The sequence below is a fragment of the Equus caballus genome, chromosome 5 (assembly GCF_041296265.1).
Source record: "Equus caballus isolate H_3958 breed thoroughbred chromosome 5, TB-T2T, whole genome shotgun sequence".
In the NCBI taxonomy this organism is placed as follows: Eukaryota; Metazoa; Chordata; class Mammalia; order Perissodactyla; family Equidae; genus Equus; species Equus caballus.
Window position 1 is genome coordinate 32,147,968 of NC_091688.1, and position 25,740 is coordinate 32,173,707.

The 25,740-nt window shown below is 44.7% G+C and overlaps 1 protein-coding gene across 13 annotated transcripts in view; it reads right to left on the reverse strand.

The window, feature by feature from the left end:
- Positions 1-25,740, reverse strand: part of LOC100058633 (carboxyl-terminal PDZ ligand of neuronal nitric oxide synthase protein) — a 286,431-nt gene that overhangs the window by 31,410 nt on the left and 229,281 nt on the right. For 8 of the 13 annotated variants that reach the window (XM_070267904.1, XM_070267906.1, XM_070267903.1 and 5 more), the window contains 2 exons: positions 18,923-19,031; positions 8,158-8,335 (listed from right to left, as the gene is read on the reverse strand). In XM_070267904.1, the coding sequence (XP_070124005.1) occupies positions 8,158-8,335; positions 18,923-19,031 (287 nt within the window). The remainder of the gene's footprint in view (positions 1-8,157; positions 8,336-18,922; positions 19,032-25,740) is intronic. The other 5 variants (XM_070267908.1, XM_070267909.1, XM_070267905.1 and 2 more) reach the window with 1 other exon arrangement.

Genomic DNA, 25,740 nt, shown 5'->3' on the forward strand with positions numbered 1-25,740 from the left:
AAATAGTGTCATGACAGGGCAACACAACAAGGGAAGAGGCTATGGGAGGAGGCTGCCCCCTCCTCCTATCCATGGAGATGCTAACAATGAGCACTAAGCAGCCACACACATAGAGTTTGGAGATGCCCATGCCAGAAGCCCTGGAGGGATCGAATAATCTCCCAGGTTCTAGCTCTAATTCTGGGGAGTCATAAAAAAATAAACTCTGCAGCCATTCTGTTTGTATAGTGGAGTTCCCAAACCAAGGCCAAGGTTAGTGACTCACAAACCACGGGACTGCTTTCTGAGAGGCTTCCTGCCACCCAGAGGGTTCTCTGATGATCACGTTTGAAGTCCTGTAGATTTAATGTAGCTCGTGGGTAGAGATCAGCATAGTAAGAGATCTGTTAGAACCAGAAAGGGCGAAGCTGGGGTAGACACAAAGAACATGCTGGATGGAGGGCTCAAATTATTGTATGTGCCTGTTAGCATCCCAGATAAGACCATGGGGAGGGACCCACAGCTAGTGGTCTTCTTCAGGTCCTATCAGACAGGGGAGGAAATCTGACATTTGCAACTTTTGTGGCATCAAGAAACCCAAGGGAGGAGAAACGACATGAAAAACCTTCTGGTGAAACCAGGAAACTCATGGGACTATGGATTCCAAGTTGTAACAGGGAGAAGTAAGACTGAGCTTGGCAGTGGAGGGCAGCGCTGCTTTCTGAACTGTTTCAACTATTTCTACCCGATACACTGAATAGTAACTAGAAGTCATGAGGCATATGCTTACTTCATTCATTTATTCAATAAGTATTTATTAAGCACCTTGTATATGACAGAAATCTACTAGGCATAGAGATGAAGAAGCAAAATCTGTGCTTTCAATGCTTCCCCAGCCTGATGGAGAGAGCAGACATAAACCACAGATGCAGCATGAGGCTGTGTCACCTACGAGGGAGCTATGGAGGGTGCAGGACAACAGAAGAGGAACACCAGGCAGCAGTGAGAGGAGCCTGTGCAGAGAGGAAATCAAAGCTAATAAAGCAGGTGAAGAAGCGGGCATGAGGGAGGAGGGCTGGGCAAGCATCCTAGGCCCAAGGCAGGGGCGAGGACACGGAGGCACGGCAATCCAGGGCAGGGTGGGGGCCCTGCCAAGGGCTCTGTAGGGAGGGGCCTGACCAGGAAGAGTCGGGGTTTTATCCTGAAGCAGGTGAGTAATGCCAAAAGATTTTCACTCTTTCAAATTTCAGCCTAGAGATGATGTGGAGGATGGAGTGCAAAGGGACAAGACAGGAAGCAATACTCTAGGTGAGAAATAAGAGGGCTTAAGCTAAGGAGGTGGCAACAACACAGAGAAAAGGGGACAGATTTCAAAGATCTTCAAGAGGCAGAACTGACAGGACTTGGGGACCAACTGTCTGTGGTGCGAGAGAGAGAGAGAGAGAGAGAGAGAGAGAGAGAGAGAGAGAGAGGGTGGGGGAGAGGGAGAGAGGAATATGTAGACACGCACAGGATGAGTTTTAAAATTTCTGATTTAGGGAACTGCGTGGAGACAGGCACCCTTTCAGAAAGCTCCAGGAGGAGCAGGATTGCGGATAAGAGGATGAGCTTAGTTTCAAACCTGTTGAAATTGCGAGAGTCTGTGTAACAGCCAAAGGGAGATACCCATTGGGCTGCTGGAGACATAAGTGGAGAGTTCAGGAAAAAGGTCTGGCTTGGAGATAAAACTTAGTTGAACCTACAGGAAGAGAAAAATAGCATCAGGGACCAAGCCCAGGAGAAATCCCTACACAGAAGGGGTAGGTAAACAGAGAAGCCTGCAGAGGATGCTGGAAAGCAGTGCCCAGAACAAAGGTAAGAGGCAAGAGCAGGGGGTGGGGGATAGGGACGTAGAAGCAGGGAAGGGGAGCTTCTGCTCCCAGTGGTGAACTCCGCAGAGAAAGCAGGTTCAATCTGCTCACTAGGAGGCCCTTCAGTGACCTTGACTGGTCAGTTCAGGAAGGGCTGGCAGGCAGCAGCCACCAGATCTCTGGAGGGTGAAGCGAATGGCGAGGGTTGGGAAGGTGAGGCAGCAGACAAGAGAGTACAGTAGTCAGCCCTTCACATCCGCGGATTCAACCAACCACAGATGAAAGGCCTACGATGGTTGTGTCTGTACTGAACATGTATAGACTTTTTTCTTGTCATTATTCCCTAGACAATACAGTATAACAACTATTTACATAGCACTTACTCTGTATTAGGTATTGTAAGTAACCCGGAGATGATTTAAAGTATACAGGAGGATATGGTAGGTTACACACAAATACTTCGCCGTTTTATATAAGGGGCTTGAGCATCCTCGGATTTGGATCTGCGGGGGTCCTGGAACCCATCCCCCACCGATACAGAGGGATGACTGTATAGATAAGTCTTGCAAGAAGCTTGGCTAGGAAGGAAAGGAAAGAGACAAGGCTGGGGGAAATGCCAAAGAGGACTTGATTTCGTTTTATTTTTAAGATGGGAAAAACTTGACCTGATCTATCTGCAGTGGGGAAAAAGTCAGCACAGTAGAAGATTCAGGAGAGTGAGAAAACTATCTGGAGTGAGAGAAGAGTGAGATAAGACCCCTCTCCCCGAGGGCTCAGGGGTTCAGGAAGAGGCGAGATGAGAGGCGAAAGCAGAGGCAGGTGAAAGGGTTAATCTTGGACAGGGGAAGCTGGAGACAAGCACAAGCACTGCTGAATGGCGAAGTTGCCAGGGGCTGAGCCGGGGGACCACAGATGTGCAATGGACCAGTTTGTGTGGATGGCTGTTTCCCCTGGGCTGTGCAGTGTCACAGGGCTAACATGGACAGGTATTGCTGGATTAATGCAGAACTTTCTACATGTCAATCATACTTCAATAAAATGGTTTAAAAAAAACAACAAGGGCTTATCAGCTCAGTCCAAAAGTTATTGAAATGGCCACTTTTGCCTCAAAACTGCAATAGTAACAGCTTAAACAGCATTTACTATGTTCTAGGCACTAGTTTAAAGGTTTTACATGTATTAACTCATCTATCCTCATAACCCCAAAGGTTAGGCAATATTATTTTCCCCATTTGACAGATAAAGAAACTGAGGCACACAGCTGGTAAGGCTGGAGCTGGGGCCCAAACCTTGCCAGTCTGGCTCCAGGCTCGGCGCTTTTAACCACAGCACCACCCTGACTCCCAACAGGCTTACTGCTTCCCCCTGTAGTCGGACCTCCCCACTTTATCTTCTTCACTGCATTTACACCCTCTAGAATAATCTTGTTTATTTGTCATTTGTGTCCCCAATCCTTTGAGTGTCAGCTCCTACCAGCAGGGACCTCGGTGTCTTGCTCACAGTATCCCCAGTACCCGGCATGGAGCCCGGCACGTCTGGGGAACTTGATAAACGTGTTAAGTGAAGGAAGGAAGTGAAACTAAGGAGGAGCAAAGGATCAGTCGCCTGATGAGACGGAGGAGCAGGTGTGATGGGAAAAGAAGTGGGAGAAGGTCAGCGGTGCGCTTGCTGTTCCGAGTGAGCACGATGTCCAGGTGGGGCAGACATAACAGGTACACAATAAATATTCCTGAATACACTGCTCACTGTCTAGATGGCGAGAGTTTGATTTTTAAGAAGCTCTATTCTTCCAAAGGGCTCCAAGCCCTTCCCCGCGTTGGATTGTCTGCCGCTGTGGGAGGAAGGACGCCTCCAAGGGAACAGGCTCTCTCCCAGGAAACCCTCTCCAGGAGTCAAAGACCCGCAACAGGGCAAAGCAAGGCAAGCAAGCGGAACAGAAGCGGCGGCCCCACCTGGCTCTGAGCCCCGGGGACTGGCCAAGGGCAGCTGCTGCCAAAAGATACAAAAGATAAATCTCCCCCAGGGCAGGGAACAGTGGAAAGAATGAGGGAGGAAAGAAAGGCAGGCACGGAAAGGGGAAGAGAGGGGCGGCACACACAATGGAAGTGAGCAATGTCGTTTAAAAGCGAAAACCCAGAAAGGAAAGGGCTGCTGAGACATCAAAGAAGATAGCAAAGCCTGTGCTTTCCAATTCCTCCAGAGCAAACAAGTTTCCTCTGCACAATAAAGGGCCTGCCATCCCATCACGTGGGGTGGCTCCACTGGAAAGATAAACACCGCATTAAAGAAAAAACTCCCTAACGTGGAAGCGAGATTCTCGTAAAGAAAAAAACCTGCCAATACATAGTTCTACTCTGGAGCTTCAAGGTGATCCGTGACCGAGAAAAATCCTAATGGAGTCAGTACATGCTTCTGGGGGAAGCATTTACGGAAAGAAGAACCGTGTGCCTAGCTGTTTACAGACAGTAAGGCCGTAAAAAGGAAGTGATGGTGGGGCCAAGGAGTAAGGGGCCTCCATGAGAAGCAAACATTTCCAGTCCTAGATCTGTACGTGGTATTCCAAGCGCTAATACCACTCAGACTAGGTTTAGCCTCACGGCCGTGGCCCCACACCACAAGCAGAGGGCACCCGATTCATCATTTACCTGGGACCTGTCATAAAATCATGGGACTTCACAGATCTTGTCTACTTCCCTGACTTCACAGCTGGGGGCATGCATTTCAGACTCAGAACTGCAAAACTAGCTAATATGTGTTCAGAGTGTGTTATATGCTAGGACCACGCTGGTTTAGACACATTATCTTACAACCCCTGGCATATAAGAAAAGAAAGCTCCAGAGAGACTTCCAAATTGTTGAGGATCACCCAGCTGAAAAGGGGGAGAGTCAGGATTCAAGGCCAGCTGTTCTGGCACTGGAACCCGAGCCCTTAGTCATTTGTCTAGTCTACTGTTCCAGCACTCTCTCCACCACATCACACTGCCTCTTCAACTCTGTGATGGTTAATTTTGTGTCAACTTGACCAACAGATATTTGGTCAAACATTCTAGATGTTGCTGTAAAGGTGTTTTTTTTTTAGGTGGAGATTGATACTTAAATCAGCAGACTTTAAGTAAAGCATATTACCCTCCATAATGTAGGTGGGCCTCATCCAATCAGGTGAAGGCCTTAATAGAACATAGACTGACCTCCCTGGCAGAAGAGGGAACCATGGCAGCAGGCTGCCTTCGGACTCAAACTGCAACTCTTCCCTGGGTTTCCAGGCTGCTGGCCTACCCTGTAGATTTTGGACTTGCCATACCTCTACAATCACGTGAGCCAAATTCCTTAAAATCTACATGTACATGTGTATGTATATATATGCGTATGTGTATACGTACATCTCCCTGACCAACACAACTTACATCACTCTACGCGAGGAAGGGAGGGCCCCTGTCACTTCCCCTACTTTGCAGGGGGACCAGTATGATTTACAGAGAGCAGATCCAACCCACGCCTGACCTCCTTAAAGACACACATTCGGCGCTGTGTTTGACATCTTCAGCTTTGAAGGAACTATACAGGGCCTGAGAAGTCTTCTGAAAATGGACCCAGATGTTTCTCATGTAGTACATCAGTCACATTCTTCTTCAGGAGAGTGGTAGACAGAAGATACCAAACAGCTGAGGTCTCACGTACATTACTGTGATTTGAGAAAATTATCACCAAAAAGGTAATGAAAAGGAGAGGTGCACACACTGGGGGGCCCATTGTTTCAACGCTCCCCCATCTGTTATAGCCAAAGGGCCTAACCACGTGGGTTTCCATCTGCAGCCACAGCCGCCATCGCTCCTCCTCATCAGTACTCGGGGCAGCTTCCGGTCTCACCTCTAGGCTTCATCACCTCAATTCTGTCCACTCCCCCACGCCCAAGGTCATCGCTCCTCATCAAGGGGACTGTTTAGGATTTACTCCCTCTTGAAATCTCTACTCAATCTCCATGTTCATTTTGGCGTAGAGTGAGCATTATTCCCTAATAATAAATATCATAATTTATTTTAAAATCCCCTCCTACTGCTTCCAATTCTTTGCTTTTATAACAAATTCTTTGCTTACATCACTTTATGTGGAATGCATCATTTCACACATGGATGGGTCTACCTTTAGCATCAATTCTTAGAAGGGAAGTTGAGGGTAATCTGGGAGTGAAAAGGCATGTGAATTTTCAAGTTTAATAGTGATTTCCACATTGTTCTCCATAGGACTTCTATCTTTATCAGAAAACAGCAAACACATCTGGGTCTATTTCTGGGCTTTCTATTCTGATCCATTCAGGGACTTATTCAGGCATCAGTATAGTTTTACGTATTATAGCTTTATAGTGTGTTGTTTTCTTTTAAAGGGGAACATGAGTGAGGGATGTGTTTTTTGTTTTTTGTTTTTTTGGTGAGGAAGACTGGCCCTGAGCTAACATCTGTTGCCAATCTTCCTTTTTTTTTTTTTTTTCCCTCCTGAAAGCCCCCCAGTACATAGTTGTACATCCTAGCTATAGGTTCTTCTAGTTCCTCTATGTGGGAAGCCACCTCAGCATTGCTTGATGAGCAGTGCCAGGTCGGTGCCCAAGATCCAAACCGGTGAACCCTGGGCCGCTGAAATGGAGTGCATGAACTTAACCACTTGGCCATGGGGCTGGCCCCCTACAGTGTTTTTATATCTGGGAAACCACTCCTCTGTCATCACTGATCTTTTCCAGAATTTTTTCTAATCTTGCTTTTTCATTTTTCCATATTTATTTTAAAATAATAATAGCTAACATGTGTTTGGTGTTTACTATGTGCTAAGCACCAGGCTTGGCATTTTCAATGCATCTGCTCATCTAATCATCACAATAATTCTATGAGGTAGACACGACTATTAGTCCTTTTTTTTTTTCCCATAAAAAGAAACTTAGGCACAGGGAGGTTAGGGAACTTGCATAAAACCACACTGCCAGTGACTGGTGCGGCCAGAACATTAGAAACCAACAGCCCGAACTCTCAACCAGTTTGCAATACTGCCTTTTGCAAGATGAGATTTATTTTGTTTTCTAACTTCTTGAGTTGGGTGCTTAATTAGTTTGATTCTCATGACTGGTCATCTATTAGTGAAAATAATCGAATCTTCGGGTTTTCCTCTGAGCACTGCTTTAACTGCATCCCAGAAGTTTTGAATACTATAGCCTACCCTTTGCTGGTAGAAATTTGTATTGTAACGTTAAATTAATGGATTAACATATGGAAAATTAACATTTTTGTGATATTGAGGTTTCCCATTGAACAGCTTTCCACTAGTTTATGATTTTTTTCATATAAAACATACACATTTTTATTCCGATTATTCATAGGTATTTTATCTTTTTAAATTGTTATTTTAATGGATTTTTTCTTCCACAATGACCTGCAACTGGCTCTTGTTCTAATATATGAAAACCATAGCTATCTGTAAGATTGAACCTCACCTCTTTAATTCTCTTATTATATCTAATAGTTTTCAGTTTATTTTCTTGAGTTTTCCACATAAAAAATATAAACAATATTAACTATTTCCCTGCTCTTTTCTAATGCTATTTTTTTTTTTTTAGATTGGCACCTGAGCTAACATCTGTTGCCAATCTTCTTTTTATTTCTTCTTCTTCTTCTCCCCAAAGCCCCCCAGTACATAGCTATATATTCTAGTTGCAGGTCCTTCTGGTTGCGCTATGTGGGATGCCACCTCAGCATGGCCTGATGAGCTGTGCCATGTCCATGCCCAGGATCCGAACCAGTGAAACCCTGGGCAGCAGAAGCAGAGCACATGAACTTAACTACTCGGCCACAGGGCTGGTCCTAATGATCAATACTTTTTTTCCCAGAATTACTGTTAGATGATAGAGATGATAAAAGACACCTTTGTCTTATTCCTGACTTTTAATGAGTCTTGAAAGTTGGGGCTATTGGAACACTGTCTACCTCGAGGGTTTACAGAACTACAGAATTTAGAAATAGGAAAAAACAACTATTTAGGTAATTGTAAATTTGTCTTCTTTCTAACTTGTTTCATGAAGGTGCCTTTGTACTGAAATTTTCTTTGAGGTCAGATTTGGTAGCATAAGCGGCTCTACGTTCAAAATCTGCTTCCTGATATCGGGCTTAAACGTTTCCTTGTTTGACAGTTTAAACATCTTTAATTTTCTGTTATAAGAGTAACACGCGTTCCTTAAAGAATATTTGGAATCTACAAAGAAAGAGGAAAAATAAAATATTTCTTAAATGAACCGAGTGCCTGGGGATGGGTGGAGTGGTCCAGCACCCCGCGCCGCGTGTCCACCTGCCTGTCCATCCACATCCACAGCAGCGGCGGTGCCCACCTGGGTCCCCTGAGCTGCTGCTGTTCTGCTCACTCTCCCCGTCTTCCTGGCCGTCTGCGTTCTGCTGTGTGTGCTGCAGGCTCAGCTTGTGGCAGACCTCAAAGGCCTGCCCCACCGTCCGGACGATTCGCATAGCCTGGCTCTGGGAAGGAGAAAGGAAAAGAGGGAGTGAAGGACATGGAGACCCTCTGCAAGGACACGAGAAGGGCCAGGGGTGGGAAAGGATGTGCAAGGGGCATGAGGACGGAAACCGTGAAGCCAGCAAAAAGATGGAAAAAACCTAAGTTTGTTCGGATGTGCACATACTCACAAAGAAGAGTGCGAAGACATTTTCCTTTCCTGAAATACTTCAGAAAATAGAAACTGTCACCACAGTTCTGAAATAATCAGTCAACTGACAGGACAGACAGCAAATATACTAATTCTGGTCTTAGCCCAATTCCTCCTCCCAAGTTTAACGAAAATGGTCCATATGCTTCAGAATCCTTGGCCAACCATTATCAAGTGTTCAATGGGTTCCTCATACTAAGAGCACCTCAGCCACCATTTACTTTTCTGCTGGAGACGGTGGGTTCCCCTGGTGCTCCTGCAGCCCAAGGGCTGTGGTGATACGAGGCTTAGAAGCCGTCGTGGTCTAAAGAGCAGAACCAGCGGAAGCCCATGTCCAACTTTCCGGGAATACCAATGGCAGCAAACTTAATCTAAGGTCAGCCTTCCCAGTCTTGCTCCAAAGACATCTCTCACTTGGGTCTATTCTGCGGCTACTTCCTTTCTTTTGTTTTGCTATTTAACCTCTTCCTTTAACAGCCCAACAATGGAGCCGGACCCTAGCTCTCAGTGTCCCGCTACTTAGCTAGGAAAGGAGAAGAAAGGACAAAGAAGCCTGTTTCTGTACAGAGTCGTAAGCGACCCTTGCAGGCTGTGAGGAAGAACCGCACACAAGGTTTTTGAGGACATGGTCTCCCAAGTGGGTAACAGACTATAATTTGATAATCAGTCGACTTTCACTGTCTTTCAGACCGAGTTTAATGTGAGCTATGCAGAGTTTAAGAGCTCAGGCTGGGAAAGCTCAGCACACTGCTCCTTTAATCCCAGTGGTCCCCAAACATTCTGCCACCATAGCTTGCAGTTTACTTAATTGTGGCTGTCACCCTATACCTGAGTCTAAAATTAACCACATTTTGAATGAGGTGACTTCAGATTCTCTGTGACCACCTAGTGACACGGCACAGCCCATGAATCACATTCAAAACCCCCCAGGTAACATCAGCAGTCAAGCAGAGCTTCTCCTCAGCATGAGATGGCTGGCCTTACATCACCACACTTGCAATTACAGACGAAGGCAGAGAGTCTGATGTTTTGATAACTGTATGATTCATTTATGCACTTCATAAGGCTGAAATTAGCTCCTATTTCCCCATTACTATCTTCATGAACCCCTAGGGGCCTCAGATCCCCTGTATGCTCCTACTTCTCTAGTCCACTCTCTGCTAGGTATAATTCCCCAAACTGCTACCCTTGCTATTTTCTCAAGCCTGGCGTCATACCGACGTTCCTTCTTTTTGCAGGCCAGAGCATGCGAGTTAATATAAAAAGGCATCTTGGCCAATTGTCATGCACATGCCTATTTCAGATCTCAGTGTACTTCTACCCCTACTGGTGTTCCTCAGCTCAGACCACTTCCTAGAAGTGACTGCTTACAGCGCAAACCTCTCTTAGCCCGTGATGCTAACTCGGGAGATGATCTTAACTGATCATTCACCTGGAACATCCTGACATCTCTGAGTGATGAGAACCTTAAGTTAAGCGAAGCAGGAAGAGATGGATAACTCCTGTAGGGTCCCCCATCACCCAGTGGTGGATCAGAGCCTCTGTCCTCTATGTCCAAACTTAACTTCCTCCTGTTTCCAAAGGGCAGGTGCAGGCCTGTTCTCACAACGTGGACTTTTAGTATCTAAGTGATGACTGTTCTGTCTGCACCAGAAGTCAGCAGCAGGCACCCGTCCTAAGCAAGAAGCCCTTACACTTCCCACTCCCCAAATATACAGAAAGGTGTGATTTAGAGGGCAGAGTCCCTAACCAACCTGGGCCAAGCACACCCCAGTTTTTCACATCTCCTTTGGCAATCAAGCTGAGCCAGGACGCTCAACTCTCAGGTGAAAACGGAGAAGATTCTGCTCCACCCAAAAGTGTTATTCTCCTGGGCCTCCTCAGATCATTTGTTGCTTACTCCCTTTATGAGAAGAAGGGCAGATTGCCTATGGTTAATCTTTTACAGCAAAGCTCACTAGAAGTTTACCAAACCTTAGAGATGCTGCATTCTGCCTACCAAGTACAGCCAGTGTCTGTTATACAGAGCCTTTCCCTCCCTCCCTTCTTCTCTGACTTGGGGGAATTTTGCTCTCCCAGGCATCTTTACAAGAAGCAAAAAAGGAAAATCTGGGGGGTTCTAGAAATAAAATGCAGTAACTCTACATGATATGTAGAGATCAAGTGTTTAATTCCATTACTATCACATCTCACATAAATTAACCCAGATATTTCATACTGAATAAATATCTGCAAAGACTGAGTTAGTCTTTCCCTAACTGTATCGTTCCAAGAATACAGACCCAGTTTCTCTCTTTAAAATACACAGTCATATGGAAAATTCCAAATTCGTTGCTGTCTGTTGCTATAAAATCTCAAGTTCTCCATGGGAGAACATGTTACGAATTCCACAGGCCCTGTAGGTCCCTTAACTAGCTTTCAAGCTGTATGAAAAACTGAAAGGTTCGCAAACAAGTGGCCATGAATCTACGGGATTAGACAGGGGTAGGGACAGGATTTCTAAACTTCTCTTTGGAAGGAAGCACTCAGATTTAAACGAGAGAACAGAGGTGGTGGGACGTGACTTTTCAGTTCTCATATATCACAAGCTGACAATGGATGACGGAATACAGTTAGGACTGAGCATCTGAAGAACCTAGACTCCAGCTCAAATCTCTATTCTGCCACCTTTATCGAGGACAAACATATAGAACACACCCACCAGTTTCAACCAACTAATTACAAGCCCAAGATGGTCATAAGGAAGTTGGCTGGTTTTAATGCTTAATATTTATACTCTCCATGTTTCATTTTTACACTTTACTACATTTACTAGGATATGCAATCGACCCTGACCTCGATCTGATTCCCCTGAAAAAGCAGATGTAGACTCTAGGTTCGCCGGTGCTGCCTTCCCCACGTTGGAAGTGGCATCCCATCTCTTCAGCCTACCATTTCTTTTCTAGCCTCCCTTTATCACAGCTGTTCTACAAGATATTTCCGTAACTTCAAAGGAAAAAGTGAATCAGTGATGTCTAGAGCCGCTCCTCTGCCACCAAGAGGAATAAATATACAGCTGACAGACATGAGAGCATCTCTCACGGTAAGTGCTCAGGAATGTTTTATTCTGAATGCAAAATTCACTGCGCCAAAGGGCAATTAAGACCGAAAAGAAAAGTTAGTTCAGGAAAGGCCAGGATTATTTTCTCAATAACAGAAACATAAAGATATTAAGGGAATCATCTCTTAGGTATGTATGTCAGCCTCAAAAGGACTAAAGCCACCATCTCTCCCCCCACAGAAACAGAGGACAACTTCTAGGCCAAATGATCTTTGGTCTGAGCTCCTATGATGGTTTCTACTATGAGGAAATTGTTGAATAAGAGTTCTAGATTTGCACATTCAGGGCTACATGGCTTCGTTTCGATTTATCTTTAGTCCTCTTTAATGCGAAGGCTGTATTTCCATTCACAGTAAAAGGACCCAGTAGCACATTTTATGAAGAGCCCTCCTTACTCTAACATGTCATCAAGCCACCCTGCCATAAGCTTTAGAGTGACTATATACATGTAAAAGAACTGCCCTACCCATTCACCACTCTACAAGTTAGAAGGGGCGGACCAGCTATTCTACTCAGAAACGGCTATGGGAGTTCAGATGCCCCTTGACCTTTCAGGCTCTCCTTCCTTCACCAGCAAAAAGTCTACCTTGAGAAGATTCCACATAAAGATCTTGTTGGGGGGAAATTACTTCAAGGTGGCTAAGAGGGCCACCCTGCACCCGGCAGGGGTTCTCCCTCCCACCACCAGGGCCATCTGCTCTCTGCACAGCCATGCTAGCTCCTGCCTGAGGGGGCTACCTGTCCTTGGTGACCAGGCCTTCTAGGCAAGAAAACTGGCTCTGCCTGCCCCCCTGGAATGCAGGAATCGCACATGCTGGGAGTTAGTAGTTAATAAGCCATGTCTAAACCCAAGCGAGAGAACTCTGACAAAGAAAAGCTTTCAGAAGAACCCCTTCCATAGGTCCCATGGGTCACACTGAAGCAGTTGCTCACATCTCATGACCACAAACAGGCCTTAGGAAATCAAAGCAAAGTTTTAAAGATGTGAAGGTAGCCAAGTACAAAGCAGAGCAAACAAGTGGCACATTGGAAACGATGACTTTTCCAGCTCCAGGATCTGACCATTCTCTGGAATTTACTAGATGTTTTTAAAAAGCATCATTATACTGCATTATTGCTGTACAAATCCAGTTTAGTTTTACATAAGCCCCTGAAAGGATGTGGCCACATGGATCAAATCTTCCTGTCCAAAAAGCCATTTTCTATTAGCAACTCCAAAGCATTTGTGGGCTTTTAGTTGTCAAGATTAGGCTGGATATAGTTGCTTTGATGTTTTCAAAGCTGGGAAGGAATATCTAACCTGAGAGTGGCTCTCAGCTGCAGAGGGAGAGCACTGAAGCTCATGGGAGTGCTGATTATGGGCAATTTTGTGAAAATAGGGCTGGAAAGGACACTGTCTTAGAACTTTATACCACTTACCCTCACGACGCACAGAAACATTTCTTTAAACCACCTCTTTATTCATGTTGACAAGGCTCCCTACCCTCCACCCGCAGGCCATCCCTCAATCGGGCACAGAATTCAAGTCAAGATGCAACGAACAGCTATTCTCTTTGGTATTCTGAACGTGGGTACCAACCGTCTACCTAGCAGATGTCAATTATTTGAGGAACCGCAGCAACAGTCATGAAAAGAACACTGTTCTGAGTAAGAGTGTGCTGTCTACTCAAAAGAAGACAAAAGCCTGCAGTGGTGGCTTCAGGGAGACAGAAATCAAAAGGTTGTTTCCTGTACTTCACTAGTCCACAGAAAAATGACAGTCAATCATGATTTTATTTCCTGTTCTCATTTGAAGTGACTTTGTTATTGGTTGGTCCTATAAACTTTGGGAATCTTTTGAGTGCTATATACATGGAAAGAAGGGTAATTATTAGTTTTACTCTGCAGCTGATTTATGAAACAACCTTGGGCACTGTTCCAAATTTCACTGTCCTAGACAAAGCTCTCTCTACTTCACAACTCATGGAGATGAATCAGATAAGCAGAGAAAGTGAAGAGAGTAAGCTCAAAATGCAAGGTGTATATGGAGATGAAGATTAGGATGGTGACAACAACGACAATGAGAAGAGACAAAAGAGCAGAGTAGGGGCATACTTCTCACAAGTAAGGTTCTTTATTCATCTTCTAGCTCTCTTCTCTATCTACTCTTTTTTCTCCCACTCTATATATCTTCTGAGCACTTGAGATCTGTCTGCCAAGTGCTTCTGAATTCTAGGGAACTGAAGACTGAAGTCCAATAAGGCAGATCTAGGGCAGCTCACAGGTTTATAATTCTTCTCATCTATCGCAGCAAAAAACTACAGTGCCCTCATCTTGACCTTAACTACCACAGAATTTCAACAAAATGTGCTTTTTTTTTTTGACATTTAGTAAAAGATTTAAGCTTATATCTGTCAAAGGATTGCAATCTATAGAATTCGCAATGCTGAAGAAAATATTTGGACTTCCACATAGAGGAAGGTCCAAGGCTCTGAAATGGGAGATGAGTTTCCATCCAACAGGTTATTTAATGGCCTTGATGACATAATTTGATCGAGGCAATGCCTTGGACACCAGAATATTGCTCACTATGGGGAAAGTTTAGTGTCAGAGTGGGTATGACTTTCAACATGGAGAGGAGATGGTAGATATTAAAATTTCCAATAAACTGCTGGGTTTTTCCTTGCACTCTGCCAGTCCATGAACCACAGTACCATAGAGAAAAGAAGGCTGAGTTATAACCTCGGCGCTGTCATAAACAGCTAGGTGACCGCTGGCAAGTTACTTCACCTTTCTAGGTGCTGCTTTTCCTCATCCATAAACCAAGAGGCCCGACTGGATGAGTTCTGAGACCTAAGATTTCTATATTTTGACTTCCCAACCCAACTCCACCCAAATATTTAAGATATAAAGAACAGGTTCTTTCCATAAATTTGGAACTCATCTCTCCTTCATACCTTAAGCTTGGCCAGACAAGTGACTTATTCTTTAGTACGTGACTGTCATCATCATTCAAAAATCTTTGCAAGCTCTCAAGGACAGTTAAACTTCTCAGTTTTGGCCCCTGATCTGATGGTGACAGCATGATAGGAGAAAATGAGTTCTCCTAACCTAAACCAATTGAGCAGTGATTGCAGGCAAAATGATTCCAAGGAGATGCCCAGGAAGATAAGGAGGAGATTCCTGTGGCTTCTGTTAATCACCGACACTTCACGCACCGATGCACTAATAACTACAGTCACACTTAATCAGGGAAGACAGCCGCATCCTCTTAGGGCTGGGAGAAAATGACAGGAGGGGACCCCCACTCCTCAGGCGAGGTGAAGAGACCACGCAAGAGGCCTCGCAAGAGGCAAGAGGCCTTGCCAATGAATACTATCATTATACCCCCCAAGGAGGGGAAACAGGAATGTGTGCTATTAGGAAGTGTCTCCATTGGATGCTCCAGGCGAGGAAAAGACCCACTCCCACCCTTTCTTTCCAGCTGTAGTCTGACTAGCGCTAAGATCCCCCTGCCACGATTCTGGTCATCTTTCCCAGTCATATAGAATTTGTTCCCCAAAGATCAGAGCACTTCGCACACAACAATCAGCATTCCTGAGATGCCTTTTATCTTATTTGATCACTGCAGAAAGTCAAGTTCAGAGAGGCTCATATGTCTCTTGTGAGTTTCCTGGAACAGAATTTAATGGCCAAAGCCTTGGACTAGGAAGCAGGAAGCCTGGTTCTAATCTCAGTGGCACTGTTGACTCACTGTGCGACCCAGGGAAATTGACTTCCCTGGGCCCTTTCTTTCTCCAGCTATAAAATGGAGTCACTACTGACCACACAAGAGCACTAAGAGAAAAAAGGGAAAATCAACGTCAAAGTGACTTGAACAATTCAGAATTAAGGAGCTCTTCACATCCAAGTAACAATTACAGTAGGACCCAGTTACAAATAAGTCTTGGTGAACAGGGCTACTCCTCAGTTATGCAGCTTCGTGATGAAGATGGCGTCATGGAGCGGTTAAGAGGGTGAGCTCCGGAGTCAGACTTCCTGGATTCAGTTCTGACTCCATCACTTATTACGAATTATGCCCCTTATGCCTCCATTTTTCCATCTGTACAATGAAGAGCATAATAGTACTGACCTCACAGAGCTGCGGTGGGAATGAAACAATTCATACAAACAGTTTACAATAGTCACAGGCACATAGCAAGTAACCAAAACAGATTAGATACTATTATTTGACTTAACATAAGGCTAAAACTTAGATAATCTATAGTAGTAGATGACTAGCAGGAACTATCTTATCTTTCCACAATATTTTGCTATCTAGCTTCTGATGAAAGCCCAAGGGAAAAAAAAATCAGCTCAAGATTAAAACCCCCAAGGTGAGAACCATATTGGCTATACGTGTAAGCGACTACAGGAAGATCCACAGGTATAAACAACTGTGTCTGGAGCAAGGTGCAGGGTACGCAAAGTTGAGATAGCTGACTCACATTGTCACCAACAGAAGAGACCATTCTGTTCCCCATGGTGAACTCCAAGGTAAGGGCGACACCACACTAGAAGCCTGTCAGGGGAAATGTGCCATGGGCACATACACAGGGGACCTGATGTGATGTGAGCAGCAATGACCAAAGCCCTGACACAGCCAAGAGCTCATACAAGGTTCTTCTACACTACGGTCAACACAAGGGCTCTGGAGAACATCCAGGTCTGCTGGCTTCCAGTCAAGAAATCTCCCTATTGCCTCCAACAATCCAGAAACATACCCTGCAAGACACACTTCCTCAGGGCATATAGTCCTTTTGCCTCTCACCTCTTATAAGTATTCCTATGCTTTGCCAACTAAAACTCCTTCCCAAGCTATTATCTCCCCAAACCAGAAGTGCTTTACAAAAAAGTAAATCGGTGTATTTGAAGGTTAACCAGGATAAGCATGCAAAACCTTGCAGACCTATTCCCCACCCCTCCTCAATTGTGCTTCCTTTGCTGAACAATTCACTTCTCTCTCCTGGCTTGGAAGCCAGCCCTTCCACCTATAGTTCAGCAGCATGGGGCTCACAGCCCAGGCTGTCTGGAAACAATTCCTTCAGCTGCATGGCTACAGGCCAGCAAAGGGCCTGAGAACCAACTCTATGAAGAGTTACAGTCTCAGTAGGTGAGGGTAAAAGGGATTTAGAAAATAGAGGAGCTAGAGATGAGAATCAGCTCTGAGAGCCATGAGACATGGAAAAATGGATATGATAGGGAACCTAATGACTTCTCCTTTTCATTGGGTAATAAGAACTTAATTCTGTGCTCCCCCTCAAGATCAAAGCTCCAGTGGGCACTGCTCTTAGACTCAGGTCTTGGCAGAAGAACTGGATGACCCCACTGTGCTTGCACTGCAACACTAGATCCAACAGCAAGGCAAATATAATGACTCCCTTTACCTACGTCTCCTGCTCAAAATTCTTTTGTTCTGCATGTCTCCCTGATTCTAGCCAGTGCCTATTCATGGGACCTTGGGCAAGTCATTTAATCTCTCTCAGCCTCAATTTGCCCATCTGTAAAACTGGGGCTGAAAATTATCTGTCTTAACTTCTTCACACAAATGTTATAATGATCAAATAAGATGAAATATTAAAGCACGTGGTAAATTACAATGTGCTATTTGTAACTCTAATAAATTTCAAGGTCATGTGGCCCAGCCTCTGCACAAAACTAAAGTCAGATGTACAATGGAATAATCAAAATGAATTAAAAGGGAATTCTAGTCTTTAGCTGCATCTAAGGACATTACAAGTGATCTAGTTCATAACTGTCACTTTGCAGTTCCTTTTCTCTCCTCCCCAGAACCGCTATACCTCAAAGCTGCATGACAGCCTTACTCTCCCAAACCCTAAACTCTCTTACCTCCAGCTCCTCTGGCTTTCGTTTCTCCCTCTCCCTCCTCCTTTTTCTATCAGTTCTTTAATATGCAGCTCGACTTAGCCCCACTTACATTTTTTTCCTCTCAACTGTACTATTATATAAAAGTGATGTCTGTCAACTTGCCCCTTTTTCCTTTCACTTTTCCAGTTCTAGCTCTTTCCATCTAATTCTACGATTTGCATTAAAAAGCCTGGGAACAGATGGGTAAGGGCACAAATCTCTTTAGAGGAAGAGGCTAAAGCAGCAGAGCCTAGTTCTCTTCGTGGAGCTAAGGTGGGGGCAGGGACATATATTAGCAAATCTTGACCCTGTCATGTGTTACTCTTATTATCCCCACTTAACAAGGTACCTACAAATCTATTAAAGATGCCTTATGGCATAAGATGCATAAGATGTCACACAGCATCAACGAAGGAGTATGCAGGAAGGGGCTTGCAAGCAGTCCTCACAGAAAGCCAGACTTAGTGGTTTGTGTTTAGAATGGCAGACCTGTAAGGGACGAATGAGGCATAAAGAGAGTGTTTTCCAAAATCTCTTCTGCAGAAAGATAGCTCCCAGGATATTAACACATATCACGTGGAGAAAGTATGATTCCATGGCCAAATTAGTCAGAGAAATGCTGGGTTAAACAAAGTGAAGGGGGATTCTCTAACTTCAGGACTTCCCAGCAAATTTAAATAGGAGAGTTTTAACAAGGAACATTTTGGATGGTAAATGTTTTACAGAATATATTTTAGGAAACGTTGATTTTGATTCTCTTCCTTGTTTTATAAATAAGGAAGCTGAGACCCACGGGGAATAGTGACCCACATAACATCACTCAGGGTTCCAGTAGAGAGGTGGGGCTAGAACCCAGGTTTCCAAAACTCCATTTTTGTATATGAGGCTTCTGGAGGAATGACAGAGAGGAAGCACACCTCTAGAGAACTGCAAGCTGCATTTACTCCAGCAGCAAGTTTATCATACCGAAATCACCATCCAGGACAACCACTATCACACACTAAGTCTGAATCAGATCCACGTGTCATGATTGGTAGCCTTCTGATCAATACAGAGAAGCATGATGAAGCGCCACCTTACTAAATGGAAATGCTTCTTCTCTACCACAGACCAAGGTGAGCCTGCGTCCTGGTGCTGTCTACCCATTCTCATTCCAGAGCCCTTATTCAACGGTTGAGATCTCTCCAGTCGTGTGCATGTAACTAAGTACAAAGTTCAGATGAAACTAAAAGAGGATTTCCTTACACAGGAGCAAGGACAGACTACTGTGATAGTTCCCCCACGTCTCGCATTAAAATATCCACCTCCAACTCTTGCCTCTCTATCAGCAGGGAGATTGGTCAATGCTGGGAGTACTCTGGGTCCGTCAGAGGAAAACAAAAGATGACTGATGACTGACGACTGCCCCTTTACCTTCTTCTTGGATTTAAAGACGTTACACCTGAAGATATTGCTGGCACCATCTCGAGCGATATAGCTGAAGATCTTCAAGTCTTGGGAATCATGAGAGACGTAGAAGATCCTATAGGAAGAGCAACAGAAAAATGCACTGAAAATGGCATTAGGTTCAAATCTCCCACAAGGAAACCTCTGTTTAAGGATACTCTGAAGACAGAGCTTACTAGTCACTCGAGAAAGCCTTCTTCCTGTGAAAGCCATAATGCAGGTGACACTTCCAACAGCTCCACCAACACTGACACTCCTGTGAGTGACATGCAGATTTGGAAGGGTGGGCACAAGTAGGACATGGAAGCCACACTATTACCGGCCATCTCCTTAGGCAGCAAATCCGTCCTGGTAACTTGTGTGTTAGAAGGAAAAATCATCCCAACCTTATCAGAGCAGTAACTCTGCATCCAACCCAGGGAAATGCGGGTGAGTTTCCTGACGCCCATTCACAGTTATCTCCAAACAAGGAGACTCAGGGAACCAGCCATGCTAACCACGTCGGGAGAGACTAAGACACTGTTTCATTGTCATAGGTCCCGCAGTGACAGTGACTCCATTTCCCATCCCCCTCGGTCAGGCCCACGGCTTGCATGTATTCATTCCATCATTCAACCAATCCCCCAAGCGCACACTCTGGGCCAGCACTATTCCAGCAGCCAGGGGGACAGCGGCAACAGGACAGATAAAGCCCCTGAATTCTTGGAGCTCACATGTAGAAGATGTCAATAAACAAATAGAACATGAGTGCTATGAAGAAAAAGCTGGCAGAATAAGGCACAGGGCATGATGGGGGCCTCTATCTTAGACAGGGTGGCCAGCAGGAAGGCCTCACGGAGAAGCAGAGACCTGAATGATATGGCGGAGCCAGTCATAGTGCTATCTGGGCAAAAGCACAGCCGGAAGCTGGAACAGCAAGTTTCACAGCCCTGCAGCATTTGGAAGGTGCTTGAAGTGTTCAAGGAATGGCCAGAAGGAGTGAGTGTGGTCAGCGACCGGGTCAGAGAGGCAGCCAGAGACCAGAACACAGAAGGCCTTGAAGGTCAGGGCTTATGTTCCAAATGAGACGAGAAGCCATCAAAAGCTTTTGAGCAGAGGTCTGACTTCCTGATGTTTTAAACTAAAGGGCCATTCTGGCTGTTGGGGGCAAGAGTAGAGGCAGAGGGAAAGGCTGGGAAAAGGGGAAGAATTATAAGCAAGGGCCGAATGGCTGACCCTTAAGTGGGCCTTGCACAGGGTACCACCAGAACCACCAGGTCTGAGCGCTGACAGCATGGGGCAGGGGAGGAAATATAGGAGATGCATCAGGGGAATTGGTTTTGGGCAATCCAAGGAGAGTGCTGCTCTGGATAAACACCTCTGGGGCCACATCATTTCCATAAAACTTGTTTTCCTCAACAACACTGGTACCTTTCATCCAAGGATTTAACACGTCTGATCTCTTTCAGTGTAAGTCAGTGCTGTGTACTAGAAAGACAGTGAGATTTAGAGTTGTATCTACAACTCTGCCACTTACTACAAGGTAGCCATGTAACCCTCAGAGGCTCAGTTTTGTTATCTGGAAAATGGGACTATTAATAGTAACACCTTGCAGGTCTATTGGGAAGATGAAATAACTAGCAAAGTGCCTTTTTACACCTCCTTACCAACACAGCCTGTAAACAGTCTGGTTACCAGGATTCTCACCACAGGACCCCAGGAAGCCTGGGACGGACATTCAAAAGAAAAGTGGATACACAGAGAACAATAATCCTGGGAAGAAACCCAAGTTTACCTTGGGGAGCACAGTTTCCCTGCTGAACTCTGCTAGAAGTCATCTCAGTACATCTCACATGTCTACTAACTCTAAATGATGCTGAAATAGAGGTTGTCATGTTTGTTTAATTAATGTGGCTTCCTAAAAAGCTATCTCATGTTATTGGACCCACAGAGTCCCCTATCCTTCTAACAACACCAGTGTTTTCCTAACATGGAAGGGACGGGCCAACAACTGTACCTTAGCACCTCTTGCCTGAGCTCCAGGCCCACCCAACCAACCCTTCCAGACGTCCCCACCTGAACATTTCTCAAGCTTCTCAAATTTATCCTGCCCCCAACTGAATTAATCACCTTCCCCATAATTCTCCAAGCAAACTGGCCTTCCTTCTCCCAAGCCCCATCTTGATGAGGGGCACCATGTCCACCCAAGCCAGAAACTTGGGCAATATCCTTGATTCCTTCCTCTCTTGTTTTCCAATATCTGTCACTCTGACCAAGTTCTTTGCAGCCCACTTCCTTAACGTCTCTGAAATGTATTTTTTTTCTTCAACTCCTCATTTTTCACCTGGATTTTTGCAACCCACCTCGTGTCTCTCTGCTTCTTAGCTCACCCATTGCCTACATTGATAGCAAAGTGGTATTTTTAAAAACACAAACTACATCCCTCATTTTCCTCTTGAAACCATTCAATGGCTTCTCACCACCCTCAGGATAAAGTCCAAACTCCTTAGCATGGAGTACCTACTTTTCTGCTTGCATCTCTCTCCAGAATCTTGACTTATATAGCCCTTCAGAACTAGTCACATACATCTTCCTGCCTTTGTAACTGCTGTGACATCCTTGGCATCCTTCAAGACTTGGTTCAGAGAAGCCTCCCCTGCCTCCTGCTCCCCAAGTCTGAGCTGCTGAACCTCCTTGGGCTCACCTTTACCACAGCACATATCTCACACTATGATGTCTATATTGGAGCTCCTTGAAGGAACAAGGACCACATCTTGCTATCCCTAGTGTCAGCATGGTGACTGGCACATAGGAGGTTCCTAATGCCTGCTTAGGAGGGACAGAGGCATCCTTGCTGTCATTAACAAGCACCCAAATTTGGTCTGCCTGGCCATTCATTTCCCCCCACCTCAGGAAGTCAGGTCGAGTTAGTTCAGATGCATCATATATAAAACTCGCTTGATTTTTGAGTTTTTCATTTATTATTATGCAACACCCTAAGGACTGAGAACTGGATATAAAATTGACAGAGCAGATATAAATGCAGGCTGGCGTGTCAACAAGACACAGACGTGGAAGGCACCCAGGGACAGCAGCAAGCTAGGGCCAACTCTACCCTGATGGACAAAGCACCTCTTCAGCAAATACGATGACAACCTGTACGTGCATGCAGCCACTCTCTTTGGACTGGAGCTCTCTGGAGATTGCTGTGAAATGTCTGAGTTCAGAAACTTCATGTGTAATTACTAAAAGTAAATAACCTCTGGCTAACCAAAAAGTCAGCTAGTTAGAGCTTAGAAAAGTGTCCACCAACACAATCGAGAAGCAGAAAGTTTTCCATGTGACCTCATTCACCGACAATTAAAATATCAATAAATTAAGGCCTGGCTTCAAACTCCAGATGTAGAAATAGATTCTAAGAACCCTTATTTCTTCATACGTTGGTTTTCTTAAGAACTGTGATTGTGTGTGTTGGGGGCAGGGGAGGGGAGAAAAAAATAACATGAGTGCTGGAGAGAATGAGGAAAGATTTCCCCTCCCCCTCCTCCGTCTTTCCCCTTAAGTCCAGTGCAGTTCCGATCCTGCTTCCGAAAAGTATCTCAGTTTTCTCCACTTTCAGTACAATTATCAAGGGTAAGATGGCAAAGCAGTTCAGACAGTGTTAATAGTCATTGCTAAGGTTTTGTTCCTCCCTCAAATTTCTTAAAAATTTTATTTCAAAATATGCGGAGAATTGTAATTTTCACTTACTAATGGAACGGTTATGCTTTAAAGCCATAGCAAGGCACTTTTCTGCAGATTATTATGTCCATAAACTTACCACAAATGACTGGAATGTAAAAAATAGCTTGGAGAGGGGCCGGCCCGGTGGCGCAGCGGTTAAGTGCACACGTTCACCAGTTCGGATCCCGGGTGCAGACATGGCACCGCTTGGCATGCTATACTGTGGTAGGTATCCCATATATAAAGTAGAGGAAGATAGGCATGGATGTTAGCTCAGGGTCAGTCTTCCTTAGCAAAAAGAGGAGGATTGGCAGCAGTTAGCTCAGGGCTAACCTTCCTCAAAAAAAAATGTATATCTTGGAGAAACTGGATTTGGGTTTATCATCATGCTGGAATTCAGGTTGACAGAATGACAAAGAACCTCGAGATGCACCAACACGCCCCTTCCCTGACTACTAATCTATATGTAAACTTGTTTCTCTGGGAGCACAGGAAAAAAAACAGGATACAGAATAGGAAGAGACCTGAGCGTTCATCAGGCCTGGGTCCAACCCAGCAATGCACTCCCTGATAGAATATCCATTCCCTTTTTTGAGAGCTTCTAGTTATCTGGAAATTTTCCCTGACATTGATTAGAAATCTACCAACAGGAATGCAGTGGAGGGAAACAGTTGAAAACGCTGGCTCTGGTGTGGGACAGACCTGGTTAGGCCCAGGCTCTGCCACTTGCTAGCCGTGAGATCCTGGTCATTACTTTGATCTTCTTGGGTTCTTTACCTGTGAAATGAGGACGATCATAGTACTGTGTCTCACTCAAGGGGTTTAAAGAATGTGTGCAGAGATCAGCTTCTAGCAGATGGTTAATAAATGGTAACTGCTCTTACTGCTTCCACACTACTGCCTTAATTCTATCCTTTGGGACCTTAAAGGAGAAGGCTAAACCTTTTTCCAAATGGCAACCATTTGAACATTTGGAAATAACACTATGTTTACATTTACCCCTTTCATTTTTTTTATTTTTGAGGAAGATTAGCCCTGAGCTAACATCCGCTGCCAATCCTCCTCTTTTTGCTGAGGAAGATTGGCCCTGAACTAACATCCGTGCCCATCTTCCTCTACCTTATATGTGGGATGCCTGCCACAGCATGGCTTGACAAGCGGCGTATAGGTCTGCACTTGGGATCTGAACTGGTGAACCCTGGGCCGCTGAAGCAGAACATGCAAACTTAACCACTGTGTCATTGGGCCAGCCCCACTCCTTTGATTTCTAAAGTGACGCACTTCTTTATTCACAAGTTCCTCAAGTGGCCCATTTCCCAGATCCCTTGCTGCTCTGGCAGCTCTGTACTGTGGTAAGAGTTCAGGTTTTCAGATGAGAAAGATCTGGATTCAAGTCTTAGCTTTGCCACTTCCTAGATGTTGGCCTTAGGCAAACTACTCAGTTGTCATAACCCTCTCTTTCCTCATCTAAAATAGGTAGATTAATAATCTCTTTATAATGTTAAGTATTAAAACATACATATACCCTAATATTTAACTCAATATCCAGCACACAGTGAGTTGATCAGTAAATGTGAGCTCCTTCTTCCTTGTTAACCTTTTCTGTACATACCCCAACTTGCCAACGACTCTTAAATTGCAGCTCACAGAACTGAATGCATGTTCCTAAAGGTATGAGAACGTCACAGATAAACATGTATTGGATAAACATGTATTGGATAAACATTTTCAATGCTCCAGAACGGAATTTTCAGCAAAGCATCTTTAATCATGTTTTTTTCTTTAGTTACAGCATCTCACTGCTGGTTCACTCAAACATTCAAAGCTTATCTGTGCACCTGCTCTCAGGGCAGATGTCCTAAGCATACTTGGGTGACTGGCTTTTAGGACTGGCTCCTAGTGATCACTATTTCCTTTTCCAAGCTCTCACAGACCACCCGCTGAATGATCTCTGGGGGCAATGACAAGTTCACTAGTCTGTAATTCCTAGACGCAGATTTCCCCTGTCTCTAAAAAGTGGGATGTTTTATTTTTGGAATCTTCCCATATGTCATCCATTCCCCATGGTTTTGCAAAGATGACCAATCATGATTTTGTAATGATATTCTTTAGGACCCCAGGACCTAAGGGACGGAGGGCTGGACACACTTCGAACAGTGAGGGATGCCTGCTTTCTTCTTCATGGTTTTTGAACTTCTATTTTTAAAATCACCCATGTTCTAGTGTTTCTAGTTTGAAGATCAGACAGTTCTCTACAGGAGAGACAAAAAAAGAGAGACACAGTTAAAACAATGGCACTTGAGGGCTTCTTGTCATGTGTTACTCTCTCTTCTTTTACACTTTTTCTCTCTCATCTTCAGCCTTTTCCATGAGTCCAATGCATGTGGCGTTTCAGCCATTTTTTTTTTTTTTAAAGACTGGTACCTGAACGAACAACTGTTGCCAATCTTCCTTTTTTTTTTTTTCTGCTTTTTCTCCCCAAACCCCCCCAATACATAATTGTATATTTTAGTTGTGGGTCCTTCTAGTTGTGGCATATGGGACTCTGCCTCAATGTGGCCTGATGAGCGGTGCCATGTCCGCACCCAGGATCCGAACCAGTGAAACCCTGGGCTGCCACAGCGGAGCACGTGAACTTAACCACTTGGCCACAGGGCAGGCCCCCTCACCCCTTTTAGTAATGGTTGTTCCTTTGTACTCATACTTGGTTTTAAGCTTTGTCTTTCATACTGTGGGGGTTTTTTGTTTGTTTGTTTTTTGCTAAGGAAGATTTGCCCTGCACTAACATCTGTTGCCAATTTTCCTCTTTTTGCTTAAGGAAGAGTCTCCCTGAGCTAACACCTGTAGCAATCTTCCTCTATTTTGTAGGTAGGTTGCCGCCACAGCATGGCTTGATGAGTGGTGTGTAGGTCCATGCCTGAGATCCTAACCCACAAACCTGGGCTGCCAAAACAGAGCGTGTCGAACTTAACCACTATGCCATGGGGCTGGCCCCCATAGTGTGTACTTTTTAAGGAACATTTTATGAAAGTTTGGATAGCTACATGATTTTTCTTCACAGTTTCACCATTTTTGGCCTATAT